This window comes from Pimephales promelas, chromosome 5 (assembly GCF_988280905.1).
Source record: "Pimephales promelas chromosome 5, fPimPro1.hap1.1, whole genome shotgun sequence".
Taxonomy (NCBI): Eukaryota; Metazoa; Chordata; class Actinopteri; order Cypriniformes; family Leuciscidae; genus Pimephales; species Pimephales promelas.
Genome location: NC_142773.1, coordinates 19338199 through 19362253, shown reverse-complemented (window position 1 = coordinate 19362253; position 24055 = coordinate 19338199). Strand labels below are relative to the sequence as shown.

General features: G+C 37.1%; 2 protein-coding genes across 6 annotated transcripts in view; one reads left to right on the top strand and one right to left on the bottom strand.

Moving 5' to 3' along the window:
- The window catches only part of camsap2b (calmodulin regulated spectrin associated protein family member 2b), a 40180-nt gene extending 16303 nt beyond the window's left edge, over window positions 1-23877 (top strand). For 2 of the 5 annotated variants that reach the window (XM_039694701.2, XM_039694704.2), the window contains exons 4-19: window positions 7252-7329; window positions 8130-8271; window positions 11013-11152; window positions 13049-13139; window positions 13224-13308; window positions 13391-13416; window positions 13635-13704; window positions 13795-14031; window positions 14157-15915; window positions 17998-18134; window positions 18520-18740; window positions 19242-19338; window positions 19528-19593; window positions 20975-21084; window positions 21784-21902; window positions 22233-23877. In XM_039694701.2, the coding sequence (XP_039550635.2) occupies window positions 7252-7329; window positions 8130-8271; window positions 11013-11152; window positions 13049-13139; window positions 13224-13308; window positions 13391-13416; window positions 13635-13704; window positions 13795-14031; window positions 14157-15915; window positions 17998-18134; window positions 18520-18740; window positions 19242-19338; window positions 19528-19593; window positions 20975-21084; window positions 21784-21902; window positions 22233-22529 (3675 nt within the window). In that variant the 3' untranslated portion in view covers window positions 22530-23877. The remainder of the gene's footprint in view (window positions 1-7251; window positions 7330-8129; window positions 8272-11012; window positions 11153-13048; window positions 13140-13223; window positions 13309-13390; window positions 13417-13634; window positions 13705-13794; window positions 14032-14156; window positions 15916-17997; window positions 18135-18519; window positions 18741-19241; window positions 19339-19527; window positions 19594-20974; window positions 21085-21783; window positions 21903-22232) is intronic. The other 3 variants (XM_039694702.2, XM_089131075.1, XM_039694703.2) reach the window with 3 other exon arrangements.
- LOC120495244 (sterile alpha motif domain-containing protein 9-like) lies at window positions 503-6077 on the bottom strand. The gene is made up of 3 exons (XM_039694706.2): window positions 6009-6077; window positions 4998-5073; window positions 503-4179 (listed from the first exon to the last, which is right to left on the bottom strand). The coding sequence occupies exons 2-3, from the start codon at window positions 5056-5058 to the stop codon at window positions 3404-3406; spliced, it is 837 nt and encodes a 278-aa protein (XP_039550640.2). The 5' UTR covers window positions 5059-5073; window positions 6009-6077; the 3' UTR covers window positions 503-3403.
- Window positions 23878-24055: the final 178 nt, after the last annotated feature.

The following is a 24055-nucleotide window of genomic DNA, read 5'->3' as shown; positions in this document are numbered from 1 at the left end:
CAAAATGGTCTATATAGGTGCAGAATTTGAATAAAGTAATCAATGAAAAATAACACTACAGCAGAGTCTTGACTGGATACATTAAATATAGATTAATTTAATTAAAGTTAAAAAAGTAATTGTCAAAGGCAGTGAGTGATTTCTTTGTCCTTTGTTGTTTGATTAACATTAAGATTAGTTCAAGTCAGAATTAAAATTTCCTGATAATTTACTCACAGCCACATCGTTCAAGATGTTCATGTCTTTCTTTACTCAGTCGAAAAGAAATTACAATTTTTGAGGAAAACATTTTTTCCAAATTGCAGTTTCAGTGCAGTTTCAAAGGGCTCTACACGATCCCAGACAAGGAATAAGGGTTTTATCTTAGCGAAACAATCGGCCATTTTTATGGTCGGTGTTACGTGTTTAAAGCTGGTAAAAGGGATGATTACGTAACATAAATGTGAAGCACTGTTGTGATGTGCGAATGCAGAAAAGAACACCAAGAAAACATCACTTAACGTTCTAGACGTTTATTTCTCAAGAATGAACAATGAAATAAACCACACAAATGAAAATAAGAGTAATAAAAAAATAAGGAAAAAACAAAGGAGTGTTGTCAAATCATTGAAATAATCAAAACATAAAAATAATATATAATTTTTTTAGTCATCCCTCTAAACTGACTAACAAAGAAAAATGTAGAAATAAAACCGAAATCTTCGGCGGATGCGCCGCCTTAACTAAACTATAGTACCTAAAAACAAAAATACAATCATGACAAAACACTCCACGCCTAATTAACAAAAAAATTAACTCTACCTCCCGTTGATGTTAAATATGTCCCCCATGGTCAGTAAAAATAACAGAACTAATGAACTAATGATTAACATCTAACTCATTCACATATCAAAACTCATTTCACGCCTGTTAAAGCATTAACGCAAATAAACCCATAATACATTCACAAACGTTAGGCTACTCAAACAGTGGAGCTAACGATCACCTCACTACGTCTAAATGGTACATTCTACAAATTAGCTCTGTAGAAATAAGCAAGCTGAGATCTGGCAAAAAGTTTGATGAGATCTTGCAGAGACCACCGGGATCTCGCAAGGATCTGTCTTCAGTCTCATGAATGAGCTTTTTAAGCTCAACGTCGCAGCAGCAGATTGGTGAGGCGGCTGATGTCACGTGATCCCAATAAAGACACACAGCCAACGAGCAATCCGCCACCTGAAAACAATGAATGGACACACAGAGAGAAGAAGAAGAAGAAAAAAAACACAAATACACGTGGAACGTAACAGTCGGCCAAAATTGTGGTGATTCTTAGTGATAAAAAGCAAATAAAAATAGTTTTATAATTCCAATAGAGAGCCTAAGTCCCGCCCCTCCGCTTCGGGCTCATGGGACCTTATTTCGTAAAAAATATGAATGGTAGTCAATGGCGAGAGACAACTTATCTTTTTATTCCGTCTGAACTGTGTCCTGAATTACACATATGATGTTTGTCAATTTAAAAGATAATTCTGAAAGTCAAAAACGTCGCAGTTTGTCATAAAACAGAAGAGTAACATTTTTTATGTGAAAATCGCTCTATGAACTACATCTCCTGGGAAGCGAAACGAGATCCGCTGCTCGTGTGTGTGCAGTCTGGTACAAAACACTCAGGTATGACGCCGTAACGTTACGATTATAACGTAAGACTGTAGAAACAATGACAGACAGCCTCAGTAAAGTTAGCTTCATTCATTGAGAGAAAATGTGTGCCTTTGGGGTTTGTAGTCTTTGTAATTACGTATTTTCACAGTCTTATACCTCAACGGTTTTACATCAAACTGCGACTTTCTTTACTTTAAAATGTATCTTTTAAATTGACAAACATCATGTGTGTAATTCAAGGCATAATTCAAACGAGATCAAAATTTTGTTGTCTCTCGCCATTGACTACCATACAATATTTTTACGAAAGAAGGTCCCAAGGTGGTCGACCGGAAGGGGAGGGACTTAGGCTCTCTATTGGTGTTACACCTACTTTTCTTGATCCAATCATGTGCTAGTTGGAAAAAAAAAAAATCCACGCCCACTATTTTGCCTCATTTAGTATTCCATTTCTCTCGGAAATACGTCACAACACTGGAGAAAATTTGTTTGCAACTTCCAATTCACAGGGACTTTAACCACAGACATATACAACCACAAGTCAATGTGATTGAATCTTGTGTTTATTTGAGATTGATTTGAATTGTTTGCACTTTTACACTTTATCTTATTTTCTCATTGGATATGCAAAAATCCTGTTCTCATTTTATAATTTTTTTTAAACTGTGATCACTGTAGATGCAGTTAAATGTTAAACAAATGTTTAAACAACATTTTAACAACAAGACTAAGACTAGGTTAAGACATGGACAGCACTTTATAAGTAAACTGTTCTCACATAGAAATTCATGTGAGCTTCTATGTTAAACAAAAAAAAACTAAAAAAAACTAAAAACTAAAATGGATTTAAAGTTTTGTTGTCTGCATTAAAACAATTTCTTTTATATTGAGATCTAACTAACTAGAAATAGACGAAGACACTTCCACCCATTATTATTATACAATCTATTAATACATGATCTATCTGTCATCTAACTAATGGTAACTAACTAGTGGTAATGTAAATCTCTTTATTAGATGATGCAATACTACTAATAATAGTAATAATATTATTAATAATACAATAATTATAGTAATTATTTATTTTGCATAGAATAAGCTTGATCGAGCTTAGGAGTCAGTGCTGTTTTTATTATTGTAACACTATATTATTATCATTATGTATTATAGTCTTATCACTTGCCTGTTTTTTTTTGTTCTATAATCATGAAGATTTACAAAAGGAGATGTTAGGAAGAATATCATAGCAATTACTTTTTCATACTGTAAATTAAAAGGTGAATGAGAGCGTCTCTGTCAGCTCAATTTTCATCTAAAAAAATTGTTATTTTATATTCATAATAATGGTTTACAGATTAATAATTTACCATTCTTTGTGTCCTGAAGTAAATTACCCTTTTTCTGTTTCAGTTCTAAGAAAAGCAGTGGTCCTATTAAACAATGCTTAGAGAGCATTTGTGTCTGATTTAAGTTGGACTGAAATCTGAAAACCTAAAGAGAATGACCTGTTTAGTTGGCTATTTCAAAAGCAGAACTGATTTTCTTTTTTTATATTATAGTAAGAATATGTATAACTCAATGTTTTAACTAATCGAAAAATCTGAATAATCGCTCCAAACCTACTGATTAGCCAGTGAAATAATCGTAGATTAGCCGATTAATCGCTCCAATAATCGGCGATTAGTTGATTAATCGCTCCAATAATCGTTATATTAATCGATTATCAAAATAATCGTTTGTTGCAGCCTTATTCTTCAGTTCAATGATGTTCTTTGCTCTCTTGGCTCTTTTCTGCCTCCTTTCTCCTGTCATCCAGAACATTCATTTGGTCATTCATTCGAGTCAGTTCGTCATGCAAGTCTTTTGGATTACCTATTTTATAGATATCTCGGGTTGCAGTTCCATCTCTGATGAAGAGTGACGTTCCTTTTCTCTTTTTCCATTGATTGTCCTCATCTAGAGTCTGGGTATAAAACAACTTACCCTGAACTATGCTGTGGGATGGAACAACATCCACCTCTATGACATATTTGCCAGATGGAGTGCCGTCAGGACAGAGCACTTCTACAAAGCGTGGCTGCCTGATGCATGCCTTTGCTTCATCTGTGTGCTCTTCAAAGTACGATTTAATACCTTTATTAAAGTGATCAATGATGGTGTCTTTCTTGTCAACACTGACCCCAATGATCTCAGCATGAGCATATGAGTCTGCTACACCAAAATGGATGGTTCCATTTGTACGGCTGTTCATACAACCTGCAGCAAAACGAAACACCTCTATATTAAACTTTTTCTTCATCACATTCATATCGCCTGTTCTGCCCATGAACTTATACTCATGAACTGGATCAATCAGATTACCAGGTCCGGTCTCTGGTGGTAAAGTGTAGTTTTGAATATATCGATGAGAAGCAGAATTCTGATCAAATGGATAGAGAGTACCCGAGGGCTTTAAGGATCCAGACGTCTTCATGGTCTTTTCTGTTTCAGTTACTTTATCAGCACTGATGTCCATTCCTTCACACGATGAGGATACTGAAACACACAAATAAATAGAAATTGTAGTTTTTAGAAAACAATCAGATCCGCAGACCAAAGCAATCTAACCTAATTGTACACTTTTTAAGAAAAAATGGTACATAAGCTGACACTGGGATGGTTCCCTTTAAAAAGGTTCTAATATGTACCATTTAGGTACTACTATCTACACTTTTGGTACCAAAATATACTCTTGATGTACTAATATGCACTCTTTATGTAAAAAGTTGTAACTTTTGAAAAGGTACCACCCCTTTTTCCGGGAGTGTTATTCATTGATTCAAATAAAACCTGGGTGGAGTGCAACAGAATACAAAAGAATGCAAGTCAAGAATGTCATTCTAATGTCATGCTCACAAAATAGGCGCACACACTATTAAAATGTACTGACGGTTAGTATTATCATTTAAAATGTAATTATCATTAAAACCGTGTTTGATTATCGTGATTTTAATAACTCACTATGAATCCCGTCCACAGTCTGACGCAGCGTGCAAAGTTGTTTATTTTTTTAATCCAAAAGAATGGCGGAAGGCTGTGACCGTGATCGGGAGATTTTCAGCCTTTTAAGAGAACCACATCTGAGGTGTGGTCATATTTTGGTTTTTAGAAAAGTCCTGAGGGAAACTTAATCGAGGATGGTCACCTTGTCTGCAGAACATGCACAAAAAAGTCGCTGTAATAGAGGGAAACACTTGAATGATACCCTTTAAAAAGGTTCTAATATGTACCATTTAGGTACTACTATCTATACTTTTGGTACCAAAATGTATCTTTGATGTACTAATATGGACTCTTTATGTACAAAGATGTACCTTTTGAAAAGGTACCACCCCACTGACAGCTTTTGTACCTTTGTCCGGGAGTGTTATTCATTGATTCAAGTAAAACCTGGGTGGAGTGCAACAGAATACAAAAGAATGCAAGTCAAGAATGTCATTCAAATGTCATGGTCACAAAAAAGGCACACACACACACACACACGCACGCACACACAATCTGATATCACAGCTTCCTCATCATAACACTAAAATGCAGACAACGAAAAACAGAAAAGGTTACACAGTTCAGTTTAAACTGACTGTTGTACAGTATATGCAAAGGAAAACTTAATCGTGCAGCAGAATTTGGTGTAAGCGAAAAATGGGATACTGAAGAAAAGGTAAAATGAAATTATTGAGAAGACTACAAAAGCTAAACATGGACACAAAACTGGTTGGCCTGAGCTGGAGGTTCAGATGGATCTTTGAAAAGCGCATAGGTCTATTCGCTTTACAGTTATGTATCCGTGCAAGGTCAATTTCATTTCGTAAATTAGTGTAGGCTTGGCCTTTATAATAAGTGTTGTCTTTATGAACACCACTGTAAGTTCTGTCATACACTGGTATTTGGTATTTTACATTATATCTATCTAAATGTAATAATAAAAAAAAGTGACTTGTACATCTGTGTGTTTTTTTCTTCTCAAGAATGCAATTTTCCCCCGGTGCAAGTTATACTTGGGTTCAACTTATTTTACTCGCAGGTCACCTACATAAGAGAGTTTACGGTGCAACAAACACGCTGCATTTCTATTGATATCAAAAGGAATAGTGTACACACTGTGCTGTAGTCGAGACACATTACTTAAACTCTCAAATGCTCAGTCAGTGTGAGCTGAGTGAAAATGTTTTTGCCAAATTCTTAGCCTTGAACTTAAACAATGGTGATTGAAATCTAACAATTTATTAGCCAGTGGCTAATTACATTATTTAGAGGGTTGAAAGTTTCATGGATCAGTGGAATATCAAAATGGAGACCATAGTATATTCGGTTCTTTTTCTTACCTCTTGTGGAGTAATGTACTCCTCTGTCCAGTCCTTTTGTTTTTCTTTAATTATTCTCACCTTGTGTTCATCCAACTGTCAAGAAAAGTAAATAGAATCTGCAATCAGTAATTCATTGTTTCAGTATACAGTAGGTCAATATCACTACAATACTGTCAATCTAAAACCTTGGTTTAATGGTATCCCGAGTTTCATTTTTTACTTTTATATGGGTGTAAGCCCTGCTCAATCGACCCAGTGGAGACATTCGATCAGCAGATGAAGGTCATGTGTGTTACCGTCTTTCCGTGTGGTAAAATAATTTGAGTAAAACATTTTTTTTCTTATGTAATTACCTCGTTACTTCATCTGGCTCCATAAATGAAAATGGTTTTAATGATATCTGTGCATCATTAAATGTGAGCGAATGTTTGATTATTCTTTTTAACTCTTTACTGAAAACAATGTCAGACCCAATGTTTACAATTTATTATGTCATGTAAATGTATCATGCCAATTTTTATAATCAGTTCAAAGATAGTAGACACAAAATATCAAATTCTCTACAATAAGGAGAAAATATGCGTCCCAGACATTAGAAATACATGATGTGTTTTGCTTGCACTCCGCATCACGGGCTAATTTGAGGAACAAATCGCCAAGCCTTTCATTATAGACGAAAACTTCTTTCACATGGAAACGTGCTTACAATGGAGATTTGCATTCAGAGGTGACAACTTTTGAGTGCAGGAGATCAAGAATGCAATTGGCTGACAGTTGCTAAGCATCTATCTTGAGTTTCACTTTTCACAATTCAGGTATCACTTGAATATGAGGAATGCAATTGTCTGACAGTTGCTAAGCGTCTAGCTTTCTGACATTCTAACTGACATCGTTTCACAAGTTAGGCCAGTTTTATAACTGCTGGTACATAACCAACTTTTACATTCCAAATGTGAAACGTTCCTCTACTCTGTGTTAAAAGCAGAGTTTAGAACGTTGATAATCCATGGTTAAGTAAAGTGTGAAACGTGTTTTTTTAAGCCATATTTTAAGTGCCTGGTATTTATGAATGAAAATTATAAAGATTATCTACTCGTTAATTTTAGAAACTGTTAATTTAAGCAATAATAGACTACTGTATGAGCCTTTTAGCAATATGCACTGCAGAGCAAAATCTTATGTATGTGTGAATTTTTGTTTATTTGTGATAATGTGTCCATGTGTACATGCTTATTTTACATATTTACAATTTTTAATGCAGGTAAATGAACAACTAAGAGACGTTTTGGCCCAAGAACAGAGAGTTAAAGATATAGCAGAGCCCCGCACAGTTCAAAAGGTGAGGAGATGTTCAATAGTCTTTATTTATAGAAAGTCTTTAGAAATATACACTCATATGAAAAAAGTTCATGAACACACTTTTTTAGATAAACCTACACAATGCTATATTCTTTACAATAGAATTGTAGACATTTTGGATTTCATATTTCACGGAAATGTGCCATGCATCGTAAATTATTCTATGATTTACATATGTAACACCTAGCATTTCAGTGGAGATTCCACATAACCCTGTCATAAATGCGACATCTCGCAGAAAAGATGGTTTGATTGTATTTTAAAGAAATAACAGGTTGTAAAAAAGGTTATTTTGGAAATTCAGCTAAACATAAATACACCATTGCATATCATGAAAAAGATCAGTACTTACTGTACACTATAAGTCTTCTGTTTGAGTTATTATCTGTTCTTGTGCTGTAAGTTATCTGTTACTCAATACGTGAGTGTTGAGAGGTGAGTGTTACTCGCACTGTGTTGAGAAAAACTTTCGTAAAGATTTGTTGTGCCTCAAAGTCCACAGACCAGTTTTAATGTGTACCTGCCTTTGTGATATTGGCCCCACCTTAACCACTGCCAAGTCAAACACACCCACAACTTTTAAATCCATTTAGCCTAACACAAATATCATGATGTCATAAATCATAATGCACTAATCTATTTGAAGTTTGCAAGATTTTTGATCTCAAATTGATTGCATTCATTTTGCGTAATTAGCTGAATCATTACTCTGGCTCTGGTTATTATGTATTTGCATTAAAACAATCTTACAGTAAACGGTGGTGTGTTTGTAATCCACAGGGACAGTACAAGAGAGACTACTCTAAAACACTTCCTGCTCTTTGTCTTCCCCTGGTGGACAATCTCCTGAAGGACAACAAAGACGGCTGTGCACTGGCTGCACTGCTGCACTTCTACTGTCCTGAAGCTGTGCTACTGGAAGGTACTTTTGCTGAAACTCTTCTTGGTGAAGTGCACCACCTACCAAGATTCAACATTCCCATACTTGATAATGAATATATAATATATATATATACATATACCAAATATATTTCTATCCAACTGGTAGTTGTTTATTTAAAGTTAAAGTTTATTTGTTTATTTAAAGTTAAAGTTTACTGCTTTGCATGATTGTGTTTATGGGGTGCAATATAACATTTATTTGTGTTTTTTCTTTTCTAAAAAAGCCTTATTTTTCATAAATTTCACCTTTATTGTATGCCGCTTTCTCCTGTCATTTGAACGACCCGTTGACTTCCTGATTCCATGAAACCACTCCCTGATTTACAGGCAGTGGGCTCAGATTGGTTAGTTTGGGCCGATGTGTTGTGATTGGCTAAACTGTAGTGCACGTTGTCACACGTTGAACCTCACCACACACGGCTCTTACAAAAGGTTTCTGAATTGTAATTTGCCATTTTTTTTGCTACTATATACACAAACAGCGTTGGCATTGGTTTACGTTCTTGATCAAATCGAAAAATAACACCATAAAGTATATACATGAAAAATACATTTACAACATTAGTACATACAAATTCAGGTCCATAATGTTTGTATGCGTTTGTCATAGACACAAAATAGCATAACTAGTAGCCTAGTGGCTATAAAGCCAGCGCTGGCATTTGATAAAACTAACAGAACATAATGTAAACATATTGACACTTTGCTCGAAATTTTGCCATTGCGTTAGAACCGGTTACACTGTTGTTGATTGTAAAAAACAAAACAAAATATTGGCACCATGGGTGGAAATCTTAAAAAACATTTTCCAATATCTTCGAGACCGATCAAGATCGAAACCATCGCTGGAAGTTCGGAAACATTGGTTGTTTTGCTATACGCTATTTCAAAATACCCAAATGTCAAAATATTGATATTAAGTGGCAAGAAAATGCAAACAGTCAGGTGTGTGTAATTTTTTGTGCGTTTATATGTCCATAACTCCAAAACGAAATAAGATATTTTCACCAAATGTGACGCACATGTATAGGCTCACTCTGAGGACACATAAAAACATCGGGATTATGCCTCTTGTTGGTGCTATAATAGAACAAAACATGAAATTGCCATTGACTTGTGTTATACTTATACTTTATGAACGCATTAGCGTATCATTACAAAACTCGGTATGCGTCATCGGCACCATGCCTTGAAGGTACTCAAAAAGTTTTGGGGGAGCGCCACCTTGCGGTAAAAAATTCATAACAAAATGTCCAAAAATGCTAATAACTTTGGAACAAATTTACCCATTGTAATGACACTGGTCTCAATCGATTCTTTGGGTTATGTCGTAAGTTATGTAAAACATAGATACCATTTTCGCCGTAGTCAGCCAAACTTACTGTCTGCCATCTTTATTTCCTTTTTACATTTTATAAGATTCTACATGATACAACACACATCCTGAAATAATAAACAGAACAATAGACAATAGAGCATCTTACCCTTACCTTACTTTTGCACATACAATGAAACCATGCAGTGACCAGTGGCTGTCAATATTCAAAAAACTAGTATTTTAAATCTCACTGTTATATTAAACTGTGCAATATTTTATCTTTTTGATTATTTCTATTGATTGATTGAGTAGAGAAAGGACAGAAAATTAGAGGGTTTTAACTTGCGTCACCTGCATTAGGACTAATAGTAATCGTGTCATAGCATTTGTGCTAAATATTAGGCCGTGACATTAAACTGCACTATTGTAAATCTCTAATGTTGACTTGTAAATGCCCTACAAGACTACAGTATATTTAGACAGTGTGTTCCTAGTGTCTTCTTTTTCTTTGAGAGAGCACAACCCTTCAACAGAGGCCTGTACAGATAAACCTCCAACAAAATACTCTGCCCCTAATCTGGCCTCATAGATAAGAGACGCACACAAACAACATTATCCATTAAAATTTATTTTAAGTCCCCTGTGTCAGAGAAACAAAACAAAAATAACATTCAGATCAGTCATACAGTCAACTGAAGGTCACATAATCTTTGTCCTTCTTTAAAATTGTCTTACTGATATAATGGCAGGGCTTCTACTAATATTTAATAGAAAATAACCTGTTTGTACATCAAAAGCCTCTTAATGAAAATTTTATCTGAGATAAATTTGAGCAATCTTAAAGGGATACTCCACTTTTTTTGGAAATAGGCTCATTTTACAACTCCCCCAGAGTTAAACAGTCGAGTGCTACCATTCAGCCGAAGAATATAAGTAACCTCACACTTTCTGGTCTCATTGACTTCCATAGTATATTTTTTTCCTACTATGGAAGTCAATGAGACCAGAAACTGTCTGGTTACTGATATTCTTCTAAATATCAGAAAATCGGCTGAATGGATTCGAAAATCCAACTGTTCAACTCTGGGGGAGCTGTAAAATGAGCCTATTTCCAAAAAAGTGGAGTATCCCTTTAACAGAGACTGTTAGGAATGGGAGGAGAGTTATTAAAGGAATAGACAGAGCGAGTAGGAGTGTGTGAAGTTTGAGAGAGAACAGAAGAGCAGTTATTCAAACATAAACACATCCCCACCCCGTGACTCGGAGGATTCTGTTTATTACATCACACATTCTATTCTTGCCCTAAAGGACTCCATTGGCTTCTACTTGTGTTCTGTCTCCACCCCCTCAGATTAATTCATAATGTCATTGGCTGTTATGTGGTTTGTTCCCTCCCCATCCAGATATCTGTATCAAAGAAACAATGTCATTGGCTGACAGTCTGTACAATCTCCAGCTGATCCAGGAGTTCTGCAGGGAAAACCTCAGCAACTGCTGTCACTTCACCCTGGAGGATATGCTGTACGCCTCCAGCACCATCAAGGTAAAGTCTGATGTCCACGTCCAGCACTTCTTCACTCATCTTTGCTGATACCATTTTACTGAAAGATAATTTATTTAGATTGTTGATCATCTTGACATTAATATAATGCTGTGAATGGATGGATTTGAATGTAATGGATTTGAACCCCTAACTCTAAATTTTAAACTTCTTCACATGCACCGTTTATTCTATTGACATGAATCTCAAATTGTGTGACTTATTGAGGAGATCTGTGCTTTCTTAAAGGGATAGTTCACTAAAAAATGTTGTCATCATGTGCTTATCCTTATTTCATTCCAAACCTGCATGACTTTCTTTCTTCTGTGAAACATAAAGATATTTTGAGATATGTCTCAGTGTTGTTGTTGTTGTTTTTTGTGTCACCAAGACTTTGGTTACAGACATTCTTCAAAATATCGTCTTTTCTATTCCACAAAAGAAAGAAAGTCAACATGAGGATAAGTAAATGATAATGGTTTTTATTTTAGGCGACCATGTTGGTGGTGTGTTGCATGTGTGCTGATTTTATACCACCACATAACTAAAGACAATAATATGTGAGCTGACTAACCAAAGGAAAATTATATTGCTTGTTTTTCCTGGTATGATTGAGTATCTGAAGTTTTCTCAGATGTTTTTAACGGATGCGTGTTTCCCACTTGGTTCAGTGTTGCAAACTTTGTATGGTTTCTAGGATACGGAATCTGGGCACTTTCTGTGGTGATTTTCCACTGAATATCATTTTTTTTAGTTTGAGACCATGAATGAGTGAACACTGGAGTATTTCAGCAGGGCTGATGCAGGATGGTAATAATGACCAGTGCGTGTTGTTTTAAATCTGACCGTTTGGAATGACTGAGTCATAGTTTGTGTGTGGGAGAGCGCTGCCATGTGGATCGCCTCAGACAGTTACAGTATGTTAGTGAAGCAGTTTGTCTAGATAAACACACTCCATGTGTAGCCTTTACCTCACATAGCTACCATCATGACACCAGCCAATAAATTTCATTTAGCAAAATGTATTACATTTTCCAAACCGGCAGCCATGGATTTGCCGTTATGTCAGATGAGTCTGTGGTCGATTATGTAAACCAGGTCAAAATGCATGTCGGCTGTTTCAACCAATCACATACTCTCCAGTAAAACAAAGGTACATCTGATTTCTTTGGTCATTTAGGCCTTAAATTTTAAATGAGGCCTTTTTCATGAAGCTAACAGCTCTTAACTGTGGTGAAATAAATGTGTCAGGACTGAATAAATCTGCAGAGAGTTCTGGGTCTGTTCTGTTCGTGTCAGGCTGCCTCGGTTGCTTTGTTCCGCTTGTCGGGTCAGAAGACCCTTTAATGCACTGAAAGAGACTCTTCTCGTGGCTGCTGTGCTGTTTCTTTCAATAAATACACTATATTAGGCTATACACTATTTAAAGTGCATTTTGTTCAGTTATTATAGTATTTCAATTGCTTAAACTTTTTCCTTCACAACAGAACGTGTTGATGGCAGATGAATACATCAACAGATGACGCTTTATATAAATGCATTATTTACACAAACCTGGAATAAAGAAAACTTTTTCACGGGACAATGTTTTTACATTTTTGAAATATAAGATAATATAAATTGTATACCCATAGTAAGCAGTATGCTATAATTTCATTTTGAATACACTAGTCATAAAGTTAGTAAAGGTTTGTAAAAGCTCAATCTCTATCTAAAGGAGAACAATGGCACCTTGTGGTTATACTGTAGAACAACATTACATGAGCAGCACTTCATAAACACACATGCGAGATTCAAGAGATTGTCCGAAATTCATCTATGTAGGTGTCTTCAGGTCTCCTCTTTCTTTGATCTGTATCTTTTTCTCCTTATTAATATGAACATCTGTTTGTGTTTCAGAGTAACTACCTTGTGTTTATGGCAGAGCTATTCTGGTGGTGTGAAGTTGTGAAACCATCTTTCGTTCAGCCCCGCACAGTCAATACCAAAGGTAATACTGTCTCTTTGAGTGTTAAATTTGCTGTTCATGCTATGTATTTGGTTAACGCTAAGTTTCATATATGTTCTTTTATAGCTTTTGATCCATCCCAGTTCAATAATCTGGCTCCCATACCCAAACAAAACCTGATCCACAGACCAGGCAGTCCAGAGCAGTCTAGGTTTGTCTTTAATACAATGGAAGTTTGAGTTGATCATGATTTTATGCAAGAATTTAGATTAAAAAAAAATCTCGTCCTATAGGTCACAACCTGACAATGACAACTCAGGTAAGACTTTAAAAAATGAGTCATACCTTCATAAAACTAACTGTAGATCAACTGGTAAAACACGGCTCTAGCAATAGATTCCATTCACAGGGATCACACACAAACTGATAACATTTTTAGCTTTAATGCATGGAATAAATATAGATTAATCTTTTATTTAGTTGTAAAAATTTACTTGGTGTTGCAGGAAAGTAAATGGGTATTTCTTTCTTTCACAGCAGTTATCAGGCAGTCATCATCCATGTCCTTTGTGGATGGATGTGTGGGGACATGGCCAAAAGAGAAACGGTCTGCGCCCTATACTGACTCTCTATCCCTTTCACTCTCTTACTCTGTCTTTACATGCCCCAGATATATAATTCTTTCTCTTCACCTCAGGTCTTCAGCTCATGGGATATCATTTGAGATTCCACTTGATGACAGCTCAAGTTCATCTTCAAGACGTGGACTGAGTCGATCAGCAAGCACAGAAGGTTTGTGTTTTAAAGTCCACCATGCAGCTCGAGGAATGCGGAGGAACCTTTCGTTCCAGCCCGTCAACGGGAACGCCAACAGCAAAATACACGAGGAGGATGATGAGAAATCCAGCAGACGTCGTCTGGGAAACTACACTGGGTACACTTTTTTATTGATTTATTTGTCTAATTACTTTGCCCTTTATGTAGCATTTATTCACCCTGATGTCGTTTCACCCTTATGACTTTTAAAGACTATAAGTGAATGAATATCCCATGTTTCAGGTACTCAAATGGTGTGTCAGCAGATAACCTCAGCCCTTGGTATGACCCTCAGCCCAACACTCCTAGTATAGAAGAAGCCCTGAAGATCATCCATGACTCTGAACAACCCCACAGCAGCTTGCAGCCCCCATCTGGAGACAGCGCCTTTTTCCTGCACAACCCTTCTTCCCACAACTCCGGCACTGACTCAAACGATTCCGAGGACTCTCTTTCCAAGGTCAGAGCAGACGATGCGGACCTAAATTCCACCTCTACTGACATGGACACTGGAATCCATGTCCGTACCGAGGACATCCAGGATGGACAGGATGAGGATTCGTCCCTGAAGGACTACTCGGACATGGACCAGGACCATGAAGCTCGTTCCTGCCCACTTCCGGAGACTGTCGGCAGTCCGTGCCCAAGCCTTTTGGGAATGCATTCCCTGGCCACCAGCGTGGCCTCCTCGCTGGGTTCTGCAGTTCGCATGACCAGCTTCGCCGAACAGAAATTTCGTAAACTGAACCACGGCGATGGCCGTAGCAGTGGTAGTGGCGGCAACACTCCTGAGAGTGGCGAGCTGAACGTCTCATCCCCAGGAGCGACAGGAACGGTTCGCTCGATTACTCCTGACGCACGCAGCCCTGCTCGCATCACCTCCCCTCGCGACCCCTCGCAACTGCTGGCGTCAGAGATGGTGCAGTTGAAGATGAAGCTGGAAGAGAAACGCAGAGCCATTGAGGCTCAGAAGAAGAAAGTCGAAGCGGCTTTCACACGTCACAGGCAGCGCATGGGCAGGACGGCCTTTCTCAACGTGGTCAGACGTAAAGGAGTCGTGTCGCCAATAGGGGGTGACGGCAAAGTACCAGATGGTCAGGAAAAAGAGATCAGTGACTCTCAACCTCTGAAGACACCCTTGAATTCGAATGACTCCAATTCCAGACTTGAGAGATGTCTACCAGACGGTGCACCGCCGAAATCACCCCTGGAGGAAGCAGCCGTCGAGGTGGACTTGGCAGAGTACAATCGATCCATCGAGCGCCTGAACACGTCTTTGAGCTTCCTACAGTCGGAGATGCAGCGTTTGGCGCAGCAGCAGGAACGCATCATGCAGATGCGCGATCACCAGAGTTGGGTGATTCCGCCGCCGGACCCGGCGCCACGCAAACAGCTGCGTGAGTTGCGCAGCAGCAGTGTAGTTGGCCGAGGTTCGGTTGGGTCGCTCTCCCCCATTTTGTCATCCACCGGCTCGCCACGCACATCACACCGTTCGCCTTCTATGATCAAAAGGAAGTCCGCGTCTTTCCATGCAAGGACGCCACGAACGCCAAGGCCCAACGACCTGAAGGTCACACCTTTCAGCCGCGTACTCAACACGCAGCAGTCGGTGGACAGCTTGCCTCGACTTAGACGTTTCTTACCCAGCCAGATGCAGACCAGCTCATTTGCATACTTGGGACATGATGAGGAACCTCCAAGTGAGGACGCACAAAAAGCAGCTGCAAATCCACCGTCTGCTCAGGTGAACGCTAATCAGGCAGAAGCAAAACATGATAGAAACATGAATGCGCCAACATCTGAGGTTGTGTCTCATCAGACGATGGACCGTTCGACAGAAACCGCAAGTGGGAACACAAATGAAGAACAGTCGCAAGAGAAGAAGGATCTGATTGAGGTTCCTCTCTCTATTCTAAAGCCTCTAGATGGGCATGACCTGGAGAGCAACAGAGAAACAGAGACTGGACCAGACCAGAAGATGTGCTGTGGCTTCTTCTACAAGGTGAGACTTAGATAGTTACATACAAAGTAGAGAGAGCAGAAAGCATACACATATAGAGAAAAGCTGCTTAAGTAACTAAAGCTCAAATTATAGTTCAGTTTTGGCCCAAATGCTTTGTATACGTACTGCCAAACGCAATTTTCTGATAGCATGCTTGCTACGGTATGTAGGAGTACATTGCATGTCCAGTTTGACCATCCACGTACATTATGCACATACTATGCTGATGATGAAATTGTCACTGTACTCATACCTTTATTGTATGTGTAAAAAGTAGGGTTGTCCCGGTTGTTTTTTTTTTTTTTTTTTTGTGCATAGGATCCAAGTAATTGAATATTGAGTATCTGCTGATACAGAGTCCTGCTCCAATACTTGTGTTTTCCTAGTGCTTGGTGCCCATTTAAAAAGTGCATTACATTTATTAAAATCAATCCAATGTATAGAGGCATCCTTTTTTACAATTTAATTCCAATATAACATTATATATATATATATATATATATATATATATATATTATATATGTATGCTGTATATTATAAGGACATTGGTGTAGGGCAAGGACATCTGATGTAAACAGACTGTGTGTTCACAATTATAAGTACTTCTATTAATTGTATTTTACGTTTACAATAAGCAGAATAATTGCAACAAAAGCTAAAAATAAGGGGATTTAAGGTTTAAAAAGCATGACGCTCACGGTGTCAGAATGCCTGCCTGTCAATCAAGTCTGAGGCGAGGCTGGACGCAACCCATAGCTTTAGATTAATTTGTTTCAAAAGTGCGCATCAGATATGCTAAACACAGAAAGTCAAACGTGCGCGTGTGACACGCTAGGACAGACCTCATTGGTTCTTGCGCGTCAAGCATGCAAGCTTTTTTTGCATTTAATGGTGGTTGGCAATCCCAATTGAAGGTGTATACCGCGCCACTTACTGTGCATTACAGCTGACATAAAATTAAGGATCAGGCTTAGGAAAGCCAATACCGATCAGTACAAAAAAATAAAAAACTTAATCGGCCCCAATACCGATCCTTGAGATAGGCTTGGGACATCCCTAGTAAAAACCAATGTATGCTGTGGGCTTGAGACATGTCAAAGGAATGAGAATATACAGATAATTTATTTTATTTTATTTATTTGTCTGTATTCTTGCTCATATTTATTGACAAGCGTGACTGATGCAGTGTGAGCAGAGAGAATATGTTATTTCGGATCGCCTTTAACAGGAATGGATTTTTTTTTAGAACATTTTCAGTACATTTGGAAGCGGATACAGGCAAATGCCTTTATTTGTTAACGCTATGAAAACAAAACCAAAGGTTCAAAAACAAAAATATAATAGTGAGCTGAGCAATGCAATACATTTTGCCAAGCAAGGTAAACAGCTGCAGCTTTGATGCAAATGCACCATGGTTCAGACCAAATAATAGACCCATTTCACATATCAGGGTTTCTCAGAAGCGGAAGTTGCCAAAGTTGGGTAAACTTCTATAATAGTGAACACAAGATGACGGCTAATATAAATTTTGTATTCCCAATATCTCCAATAGCAGACTTTCCAAAAGAGAATAAAAAAAATAGAGAGACTGATTACATTGGTTAGAGGAGAGAAGAGAAAGATGTCATATATTAGCCGTCACTTCCTCAGCCATTGTACTATAAACACCCTTGGTGCAGCGTTATTTCATTTTTTGTCATTTACTACCACAGTAATATAAAGCAAAGTATAGCATTAAAAACGTGTATTCATCACAACAAAAAAATTTAATACAAAAATCTTTACTCAATTTGTGATGATGATGTCATCACTGTCTGTGAAAAGGGTTCGTATAATGTGTATATATTGATATAAATGTTTGTGACCGCATATATTTTTCTGTTCAGGAGCTTCAACAAGTGCCTTTGTTATTCTTTTTAATTCATCTCAAGTAAACACTCAACATTTTGTGTTTTAAAAATGTGTTGTTGTTTTTCTTCGCACATCACAATGTTCTGTGAGAGACATTGTCTCATACAACCAGCTGCACATGAGCTTCTGTGTCAGACTGAATAATTGTTTGTTTGTGTTGCTGTGATTTAGGACGACCTGAAGGGAGAGGAGGATGTTGCACAGAAGAAAGCAGCTCTGATGGAGAAAAGGCTGCGGAGAGAGAAAGAGATGCAGATGAAGAAACAGCAACAGGAGGCCGAGTTAGAACAGAAGAAAGAAGCAGCACGGTATGAAAAACACCACAAAAAACACAACACAATAATAGAAAAGGACATGATCACTGAAAACAAAGCCACACTATCAAAGATGGCACAACTATTTCAACATGTCATGTTCACAGAAATCAATATACACTAGAGCTAATTAAAATATAATAGAAATTATAGTTCAGTTCAGAGTTCACTGATCTGCAATTCAGCATTTATTCAGTATATAACTGTTTATTTGTGCTTAACAATAAGTAGGAATATAATGTAATAATTACCTATATTCTTTACTAAAACTCCATGCAACATTCACCTGTTTTACTTCTGTATTTAAAGGAATCTTAAATGGTTTGTAAAAGTCATTATACTTGCTCGAAATGCATGAAATCTCTGCTTCCTTGTTCAGATTGAAAGCAGAAGAGGATCTTGTGAAGAAGGAAGAAGAGAAGGCACGACGAGAGTTTATAAGAAATGAATATATGAGGAAGAAGCAGCTGAAACTGATGGATGACATGGACAGTGTTGTTAAGCCCCGCCCCCCTGGTGTCAAGCAAAAGAAGCCACGCCCCAAATCTATGCACAGAGACATCATGGAGTCTCCGAAACCTCCAGCACGGGCAGCCACAGGTACGATGTGTCAGTGTTGCTGTGACAGAGCCACAGAGATATCAACCTACGAATGGCTTACTTCTTGTCTGCTTATTAAACTTCAATATATTAATTGAATAATTTTAATAATAATATTTTAATTATATTTATAAAATTAAGAATATGAATATTATATCTACAGTATATTTAATTATAAAAAAAATTATTCATTTATACATGAATTATATGAATAATTATTAATATATTTTTATAAAGTATTTATGTTTTAATAATATACATTATTTTAGTAATTTTGTTAAATGAAGTCTAATTATTTAATATTTTTTGTTATAATATTAATCATTAGTAATTAACCTATATTTTTTTACTTAGTAATCAAATATTTATATTTTTAATCATTAAAATTCCACATGTAATTTGCTGTTGTGATATCCAGAGAGCTTTTGAAACTGGCTTCTGAGAGAAAATGTATGCAAATTATGTGTATGCATGTGCAAATATGTGTATTTGTGTGTTCAGGGTCACGGCCTCGTGGATATTCCGTGTCCAGCTTATCACTCGCCTCCCTTAACTTGGCAGACAATGAGAGCGTCCAATCAGATAAGAGGACATCTAGGTAAGACCATGTCCAATTCACTATTACCTTCCCTGTTAAAGATCATTCAAAAAGCAGAGAAAATAATGAGTTATTGTGTTAATCAACACTGACACACATCTCTATTGCTGCGAGACGGGTTATGTTCATAACCTTCTGTCCTCCCTCTGTCTTTGGTATCTTTGTGTTTTCTCTGTACTGGTTGCTCAGAGGAAGCAGACTGTCTCCTGGCAATCTGTGTTTCTTTCTGAGCTCCCCTAAAGGGAGAAAGGGAAGGTCAGTTTGCAGACAGCATCACAAACATGTCATTGCCTCACAGTGCTGACGGTCATCTCAGCTTGGGCACTGAACAAACTCATTCGCTCGGACAGATCAGTTCACTGGTTCATCAGCATATAGGTGGAACATAATAAACTGTTATATAATTATCATCTTTGAATCATATATGTTATTATAGAACAATCAATATTTTAAGTTTACTTGATTTTCTTGTGATTCTCATGTTTCTTTGCAGTTGTGTTTATTTATCAGCTACTTTATCATTGCAGCTAATTTTGGCTATTGTTTATGAGACTCAGGCCCTGTTTACACCAGCTATTAAGATGCGTTTTGGTCGATCGGATCACAAGTAGACAAGGGAGATACATTCCAGTTTAACCTGGTATTTAATCCATCTCTTTTGTCCACTTTCAACCACTTCTCTCCTGATTTCTTCGAGGGGAGGATCTATGGGCGGGTGTATGGGTTTTCCAGATCTTTCAATCTAATGGACAAAATAAGCTCAAGCAATTTACATATGAACGTGAAAGGAGACTACGGAAAAACATACGGAGTGCAACAGCTTTTGTTTTTGCTCTTAAACCCGCAAGTCCACGGCGAAAGCTGCGAGTTTGTGTTAGAAATCAGGAACGGTGAGAGAACATTGTGCTTGGTACATTTTTCCGTCTTCAATCCAAAATTGGGTCTCCAGCCGACAAAGTATAAATCCCATCTGGCTAGTGTACTTGCCATAATGTTGAAGCATTAGGTCAGTAGTTGGTCTTTTTTGGCTGTTTGAAAACATACGACCACATTAGCTTTTACACTACGAAAGCAATCCGGTCGAATGTGTTTTTTAGACTACCTCTGGAAGTGGCCGAAAGTGGACAAGCTCAAAATGTTTTAGACCCTGTTTACACCTGTATTTAGTGGTGATCTGACCAAAATACATCTGAATACCAGTTGTGAACAGTGTAGCATTGTGTATTAACCAGGTGCAATGTCATAAACAAGTGAGACTGTAAATTCTGAATTCTCCATATTAGTTTCTGCCCAATCCTGCCGCAACTGAAAAAATGACAAGCAACATGGATTTGTCTCTCCATTTGGTTGTCATCTCAGTGCTACAGAAGCATGCTCAGCATCACTGTATAAAAACTTCACATATGTTCTGATTGGCTATCACTTCTATGACAAGTCGTGCAGCATTTTTGCTTTCCTTCTGAGCTTTATTTGTCAGCGGAAACTTGATGCATGATGAAAATGAGTAGCCTATGTCTGCTGCATCCATGCTTCGCTTCTGTGATTTTCCAGCCTTCAATAAGGGCCCACCTGTTAAATTAGTACCTCAGTCTTTATTAAAGAGATGGTTGCAGTGTGTATGTTTGTTTATTCTCAGGCCGGAGTCTGCTGAGGGTTTTTTGTCACCGTGTCCGTCAGTAAGTGGAAACGGGGAGAACTGGGAACTCGAATCAACATCATCTGCAGCATCTAACACAGAATACACAGGTGGGCAGGTCGCATGGCAGTCCTGTTGTGTCACATTCTATATTCCAAAACTGTTTCAACTCTTTTTTCATTATTATGCATGCATGCACTTTGTATGACTTGTTCATTTAGATACTACACCACTGTCGAAAAGATGTTTTTGAAAGCGTTGAAAATTGTGAAATATTATTAATATTCAATATTATTACACTTTAAAATAACTTTTTTCTATTTTAATCGTTTTTTACATGTATATTATTCCTGTAATGGGAAAGCCACATTGGCAAACATTTCTTATTATCAATGTTGAAAACAGTTTTGCTGCTTATTGTTATTTTTGTTGAAATCATCGTGACACTTTTTTTAATAGTTTGAACAGTAATATCCAGTATATAGTGTTTGTACATTTTTTAACTTAACTTAACTTAATTTGCTGCAAAACATTTACTGATTTAAAATGTTTGAATGATTACAAACAAACATTTTGATGCATAAGAAAGAATGTGTTTACTGTATTTTATCAGCTACAAACAGATTTTATGCAGTAATATACCATTTCCTCCAACATTAAACTGAATACACTGAACTTTGGCTTTTAAAATGAATCGAATTACATATATAAATGTACGGACCCTTAAATGTCATAACTTTGACCCTCAACAGTACACTGCTCACAAATGTTGATCGCTTCCTCTAATTCTTATTTCTCTTTCTCTCTAGGGCCAAAGTTGTACAAGGAGCCCAGTGCTAAATCAAATAAATACATCATCCAGAACGCACTGGCTCACTGCTGCCTCGCGGGCCGCGTCAACGAGGGACAGAAGAACAAAATCCTGGAGGTGAGGGGAAAAATGTTACAAAAAGATTTGCATGCAGTTTACTGCTAATCTAAAAACTGGAATCTTTTGTATTTAAGTTTAATTGATGTAGTGAATTATTATTCTTTACCTGAAATTTAATTACATGTATTTATTTATTTTATTATAATATTTATTTATATTATTTTTATAAAAATGTTACCCTGGAACTGTAGAATATACAGAAATGACATCAATCCGTTTAAATTAATTCTCGTTTTACTTGGTATAGAGGTACAGAATATCATTTTAAACCTGAAAGGAAATAATAATCATTTCATATTTGTAAATGTTTGTTTTATTTTTCCCCAGGAAATGGAGAAAACAGAAGCCAACAACTTTCTAATTCTGTTCCGAGACTCTGGCTGCCAGTTTCGCTCTCTGTACTCATATTATCCAGAAGCGGAGGAGATCAACAAGCTAGCTGGTATCGGGCCCAAGACCATCACGCCCAAGATGATCGAGAACCTTTACAAATACAGCTCAGATAAGAAACAGTTCAGCAAAATCCCCGCCAAGACCATGTCAGCAAGCGTGGATGCCATCACCATCTACAGCCACCTCTGGCAGAACAAGAAACAAATCACACCCAAAAAACTCCTCAAATAAGTTCACAGCTCACTTAGTGTTCCTGCCCATCGGACATTACAATGCACATCTTGAATGTAACGAAAACACTTTTGCAGGCTTTGTTGGATGCTCATTTGTGGCGAACTTGAGACTCTCTGTTCCACAGTCTTTGCAGCACTGACGGATGCGCTTTTACCCGTTTTTTTATTTCAAACATGTTCAATTTTGTGGCCTTATGCTTGTCTTGTCGTGTCTTTTATGCAATGCTTAACGCACAGTGACTGAGTTTATGAGCAAGTCATTTTGTCGTACACAACCTGCTTCTTTTGTGTTTGTGGAAATGCAGGTGTAAAAGAATATTAGGGACATACTACACTTGAAGCCTAACTTTTCTGAAGGTCATGCAGTTGAGGAAGCATTTCATTTACTGGAACCCTTTTTTGCTTTATTTAATGTCTGTTTTTATATTTTGGGTAGGATCCGTAATCCTTGTTGCACATCCGCTACTCCAGAAGAACTTGTGTAATATTAGCTACAGTAAGAGTGGTTGCTCAAGACTCTTTCTACAAAATGAACACATTTGTGTTGCTCTGTATCTGTCATGTAAAAGTAATGATGGGACCTTTAACTGATGAAGTTGAGGACCAAAACTAAACATTAGAGCTTTAGAATTATACGTCCCTAGACATGTTGCAATTACTTGTGTCACGGCCCAGAATATCTGTGTGCCATGTATGTTAGAAACATACATTTTAAAGAGACAGATCTGCTAACTGACTGAGTAGTGTAAAAATCCATATAAATAATACAGAGGACAAACTGAGATATTGAATATCATATAATGAAGCTTTCAAAGAAATGGTGAGTATTATTGCTAAATGATGTTGTTACTCATTTTTAATTATGAAGTGCATTTTAAAAGAGCTGGGATGTTTGGTCAGCAAGACATTTTGTCTTCTGGTGCAAAAGAATCGAAAGATATTTGTTATTTTTACTAAGTGAAGTAAATCATCGTTTGAATTTATTGATGCTGTACAGATATAGTTTTACACACTAAGCATATTTTTTAAGCCATTGAATATTACTGATATTTTTCATATGAAAAAAGATGATGTTTAACAGGTGCAAGTATGGATCAGTGATAAAAGCTGTTCTGAGAGATGATCATTTCCACACGCTGTCTAATCTTTTTTTCAGGTCATGTCCGCTGTGTTTGTGCATTATGCGCTTTGTCTGTTTGTATTTGAATGTTAACCTTAACATAAATACAGATTTACATCCAAAATATTGACCTATTTGACCCCTTTTTCCTTTGTGTTATGATCCAATATTGTTGTCTACTTATTAAAAGGGAATCGATAAAGTTATTTATAAAAATTACAGAAAATCATTTTGTGTTTATTTAAGGTATGAAAATTCAATAACAACCGTTTTATAAATCTCGAATTGATTTTAAAACGTTTGACACAATTGTGTTTGATTCACTAATAAGAGTGATTCATTAGAGAGTTGAACTTCACCGGTTACGCTTTGATTCACTAAAAAGAACTGGTTCAGAAGAGTCA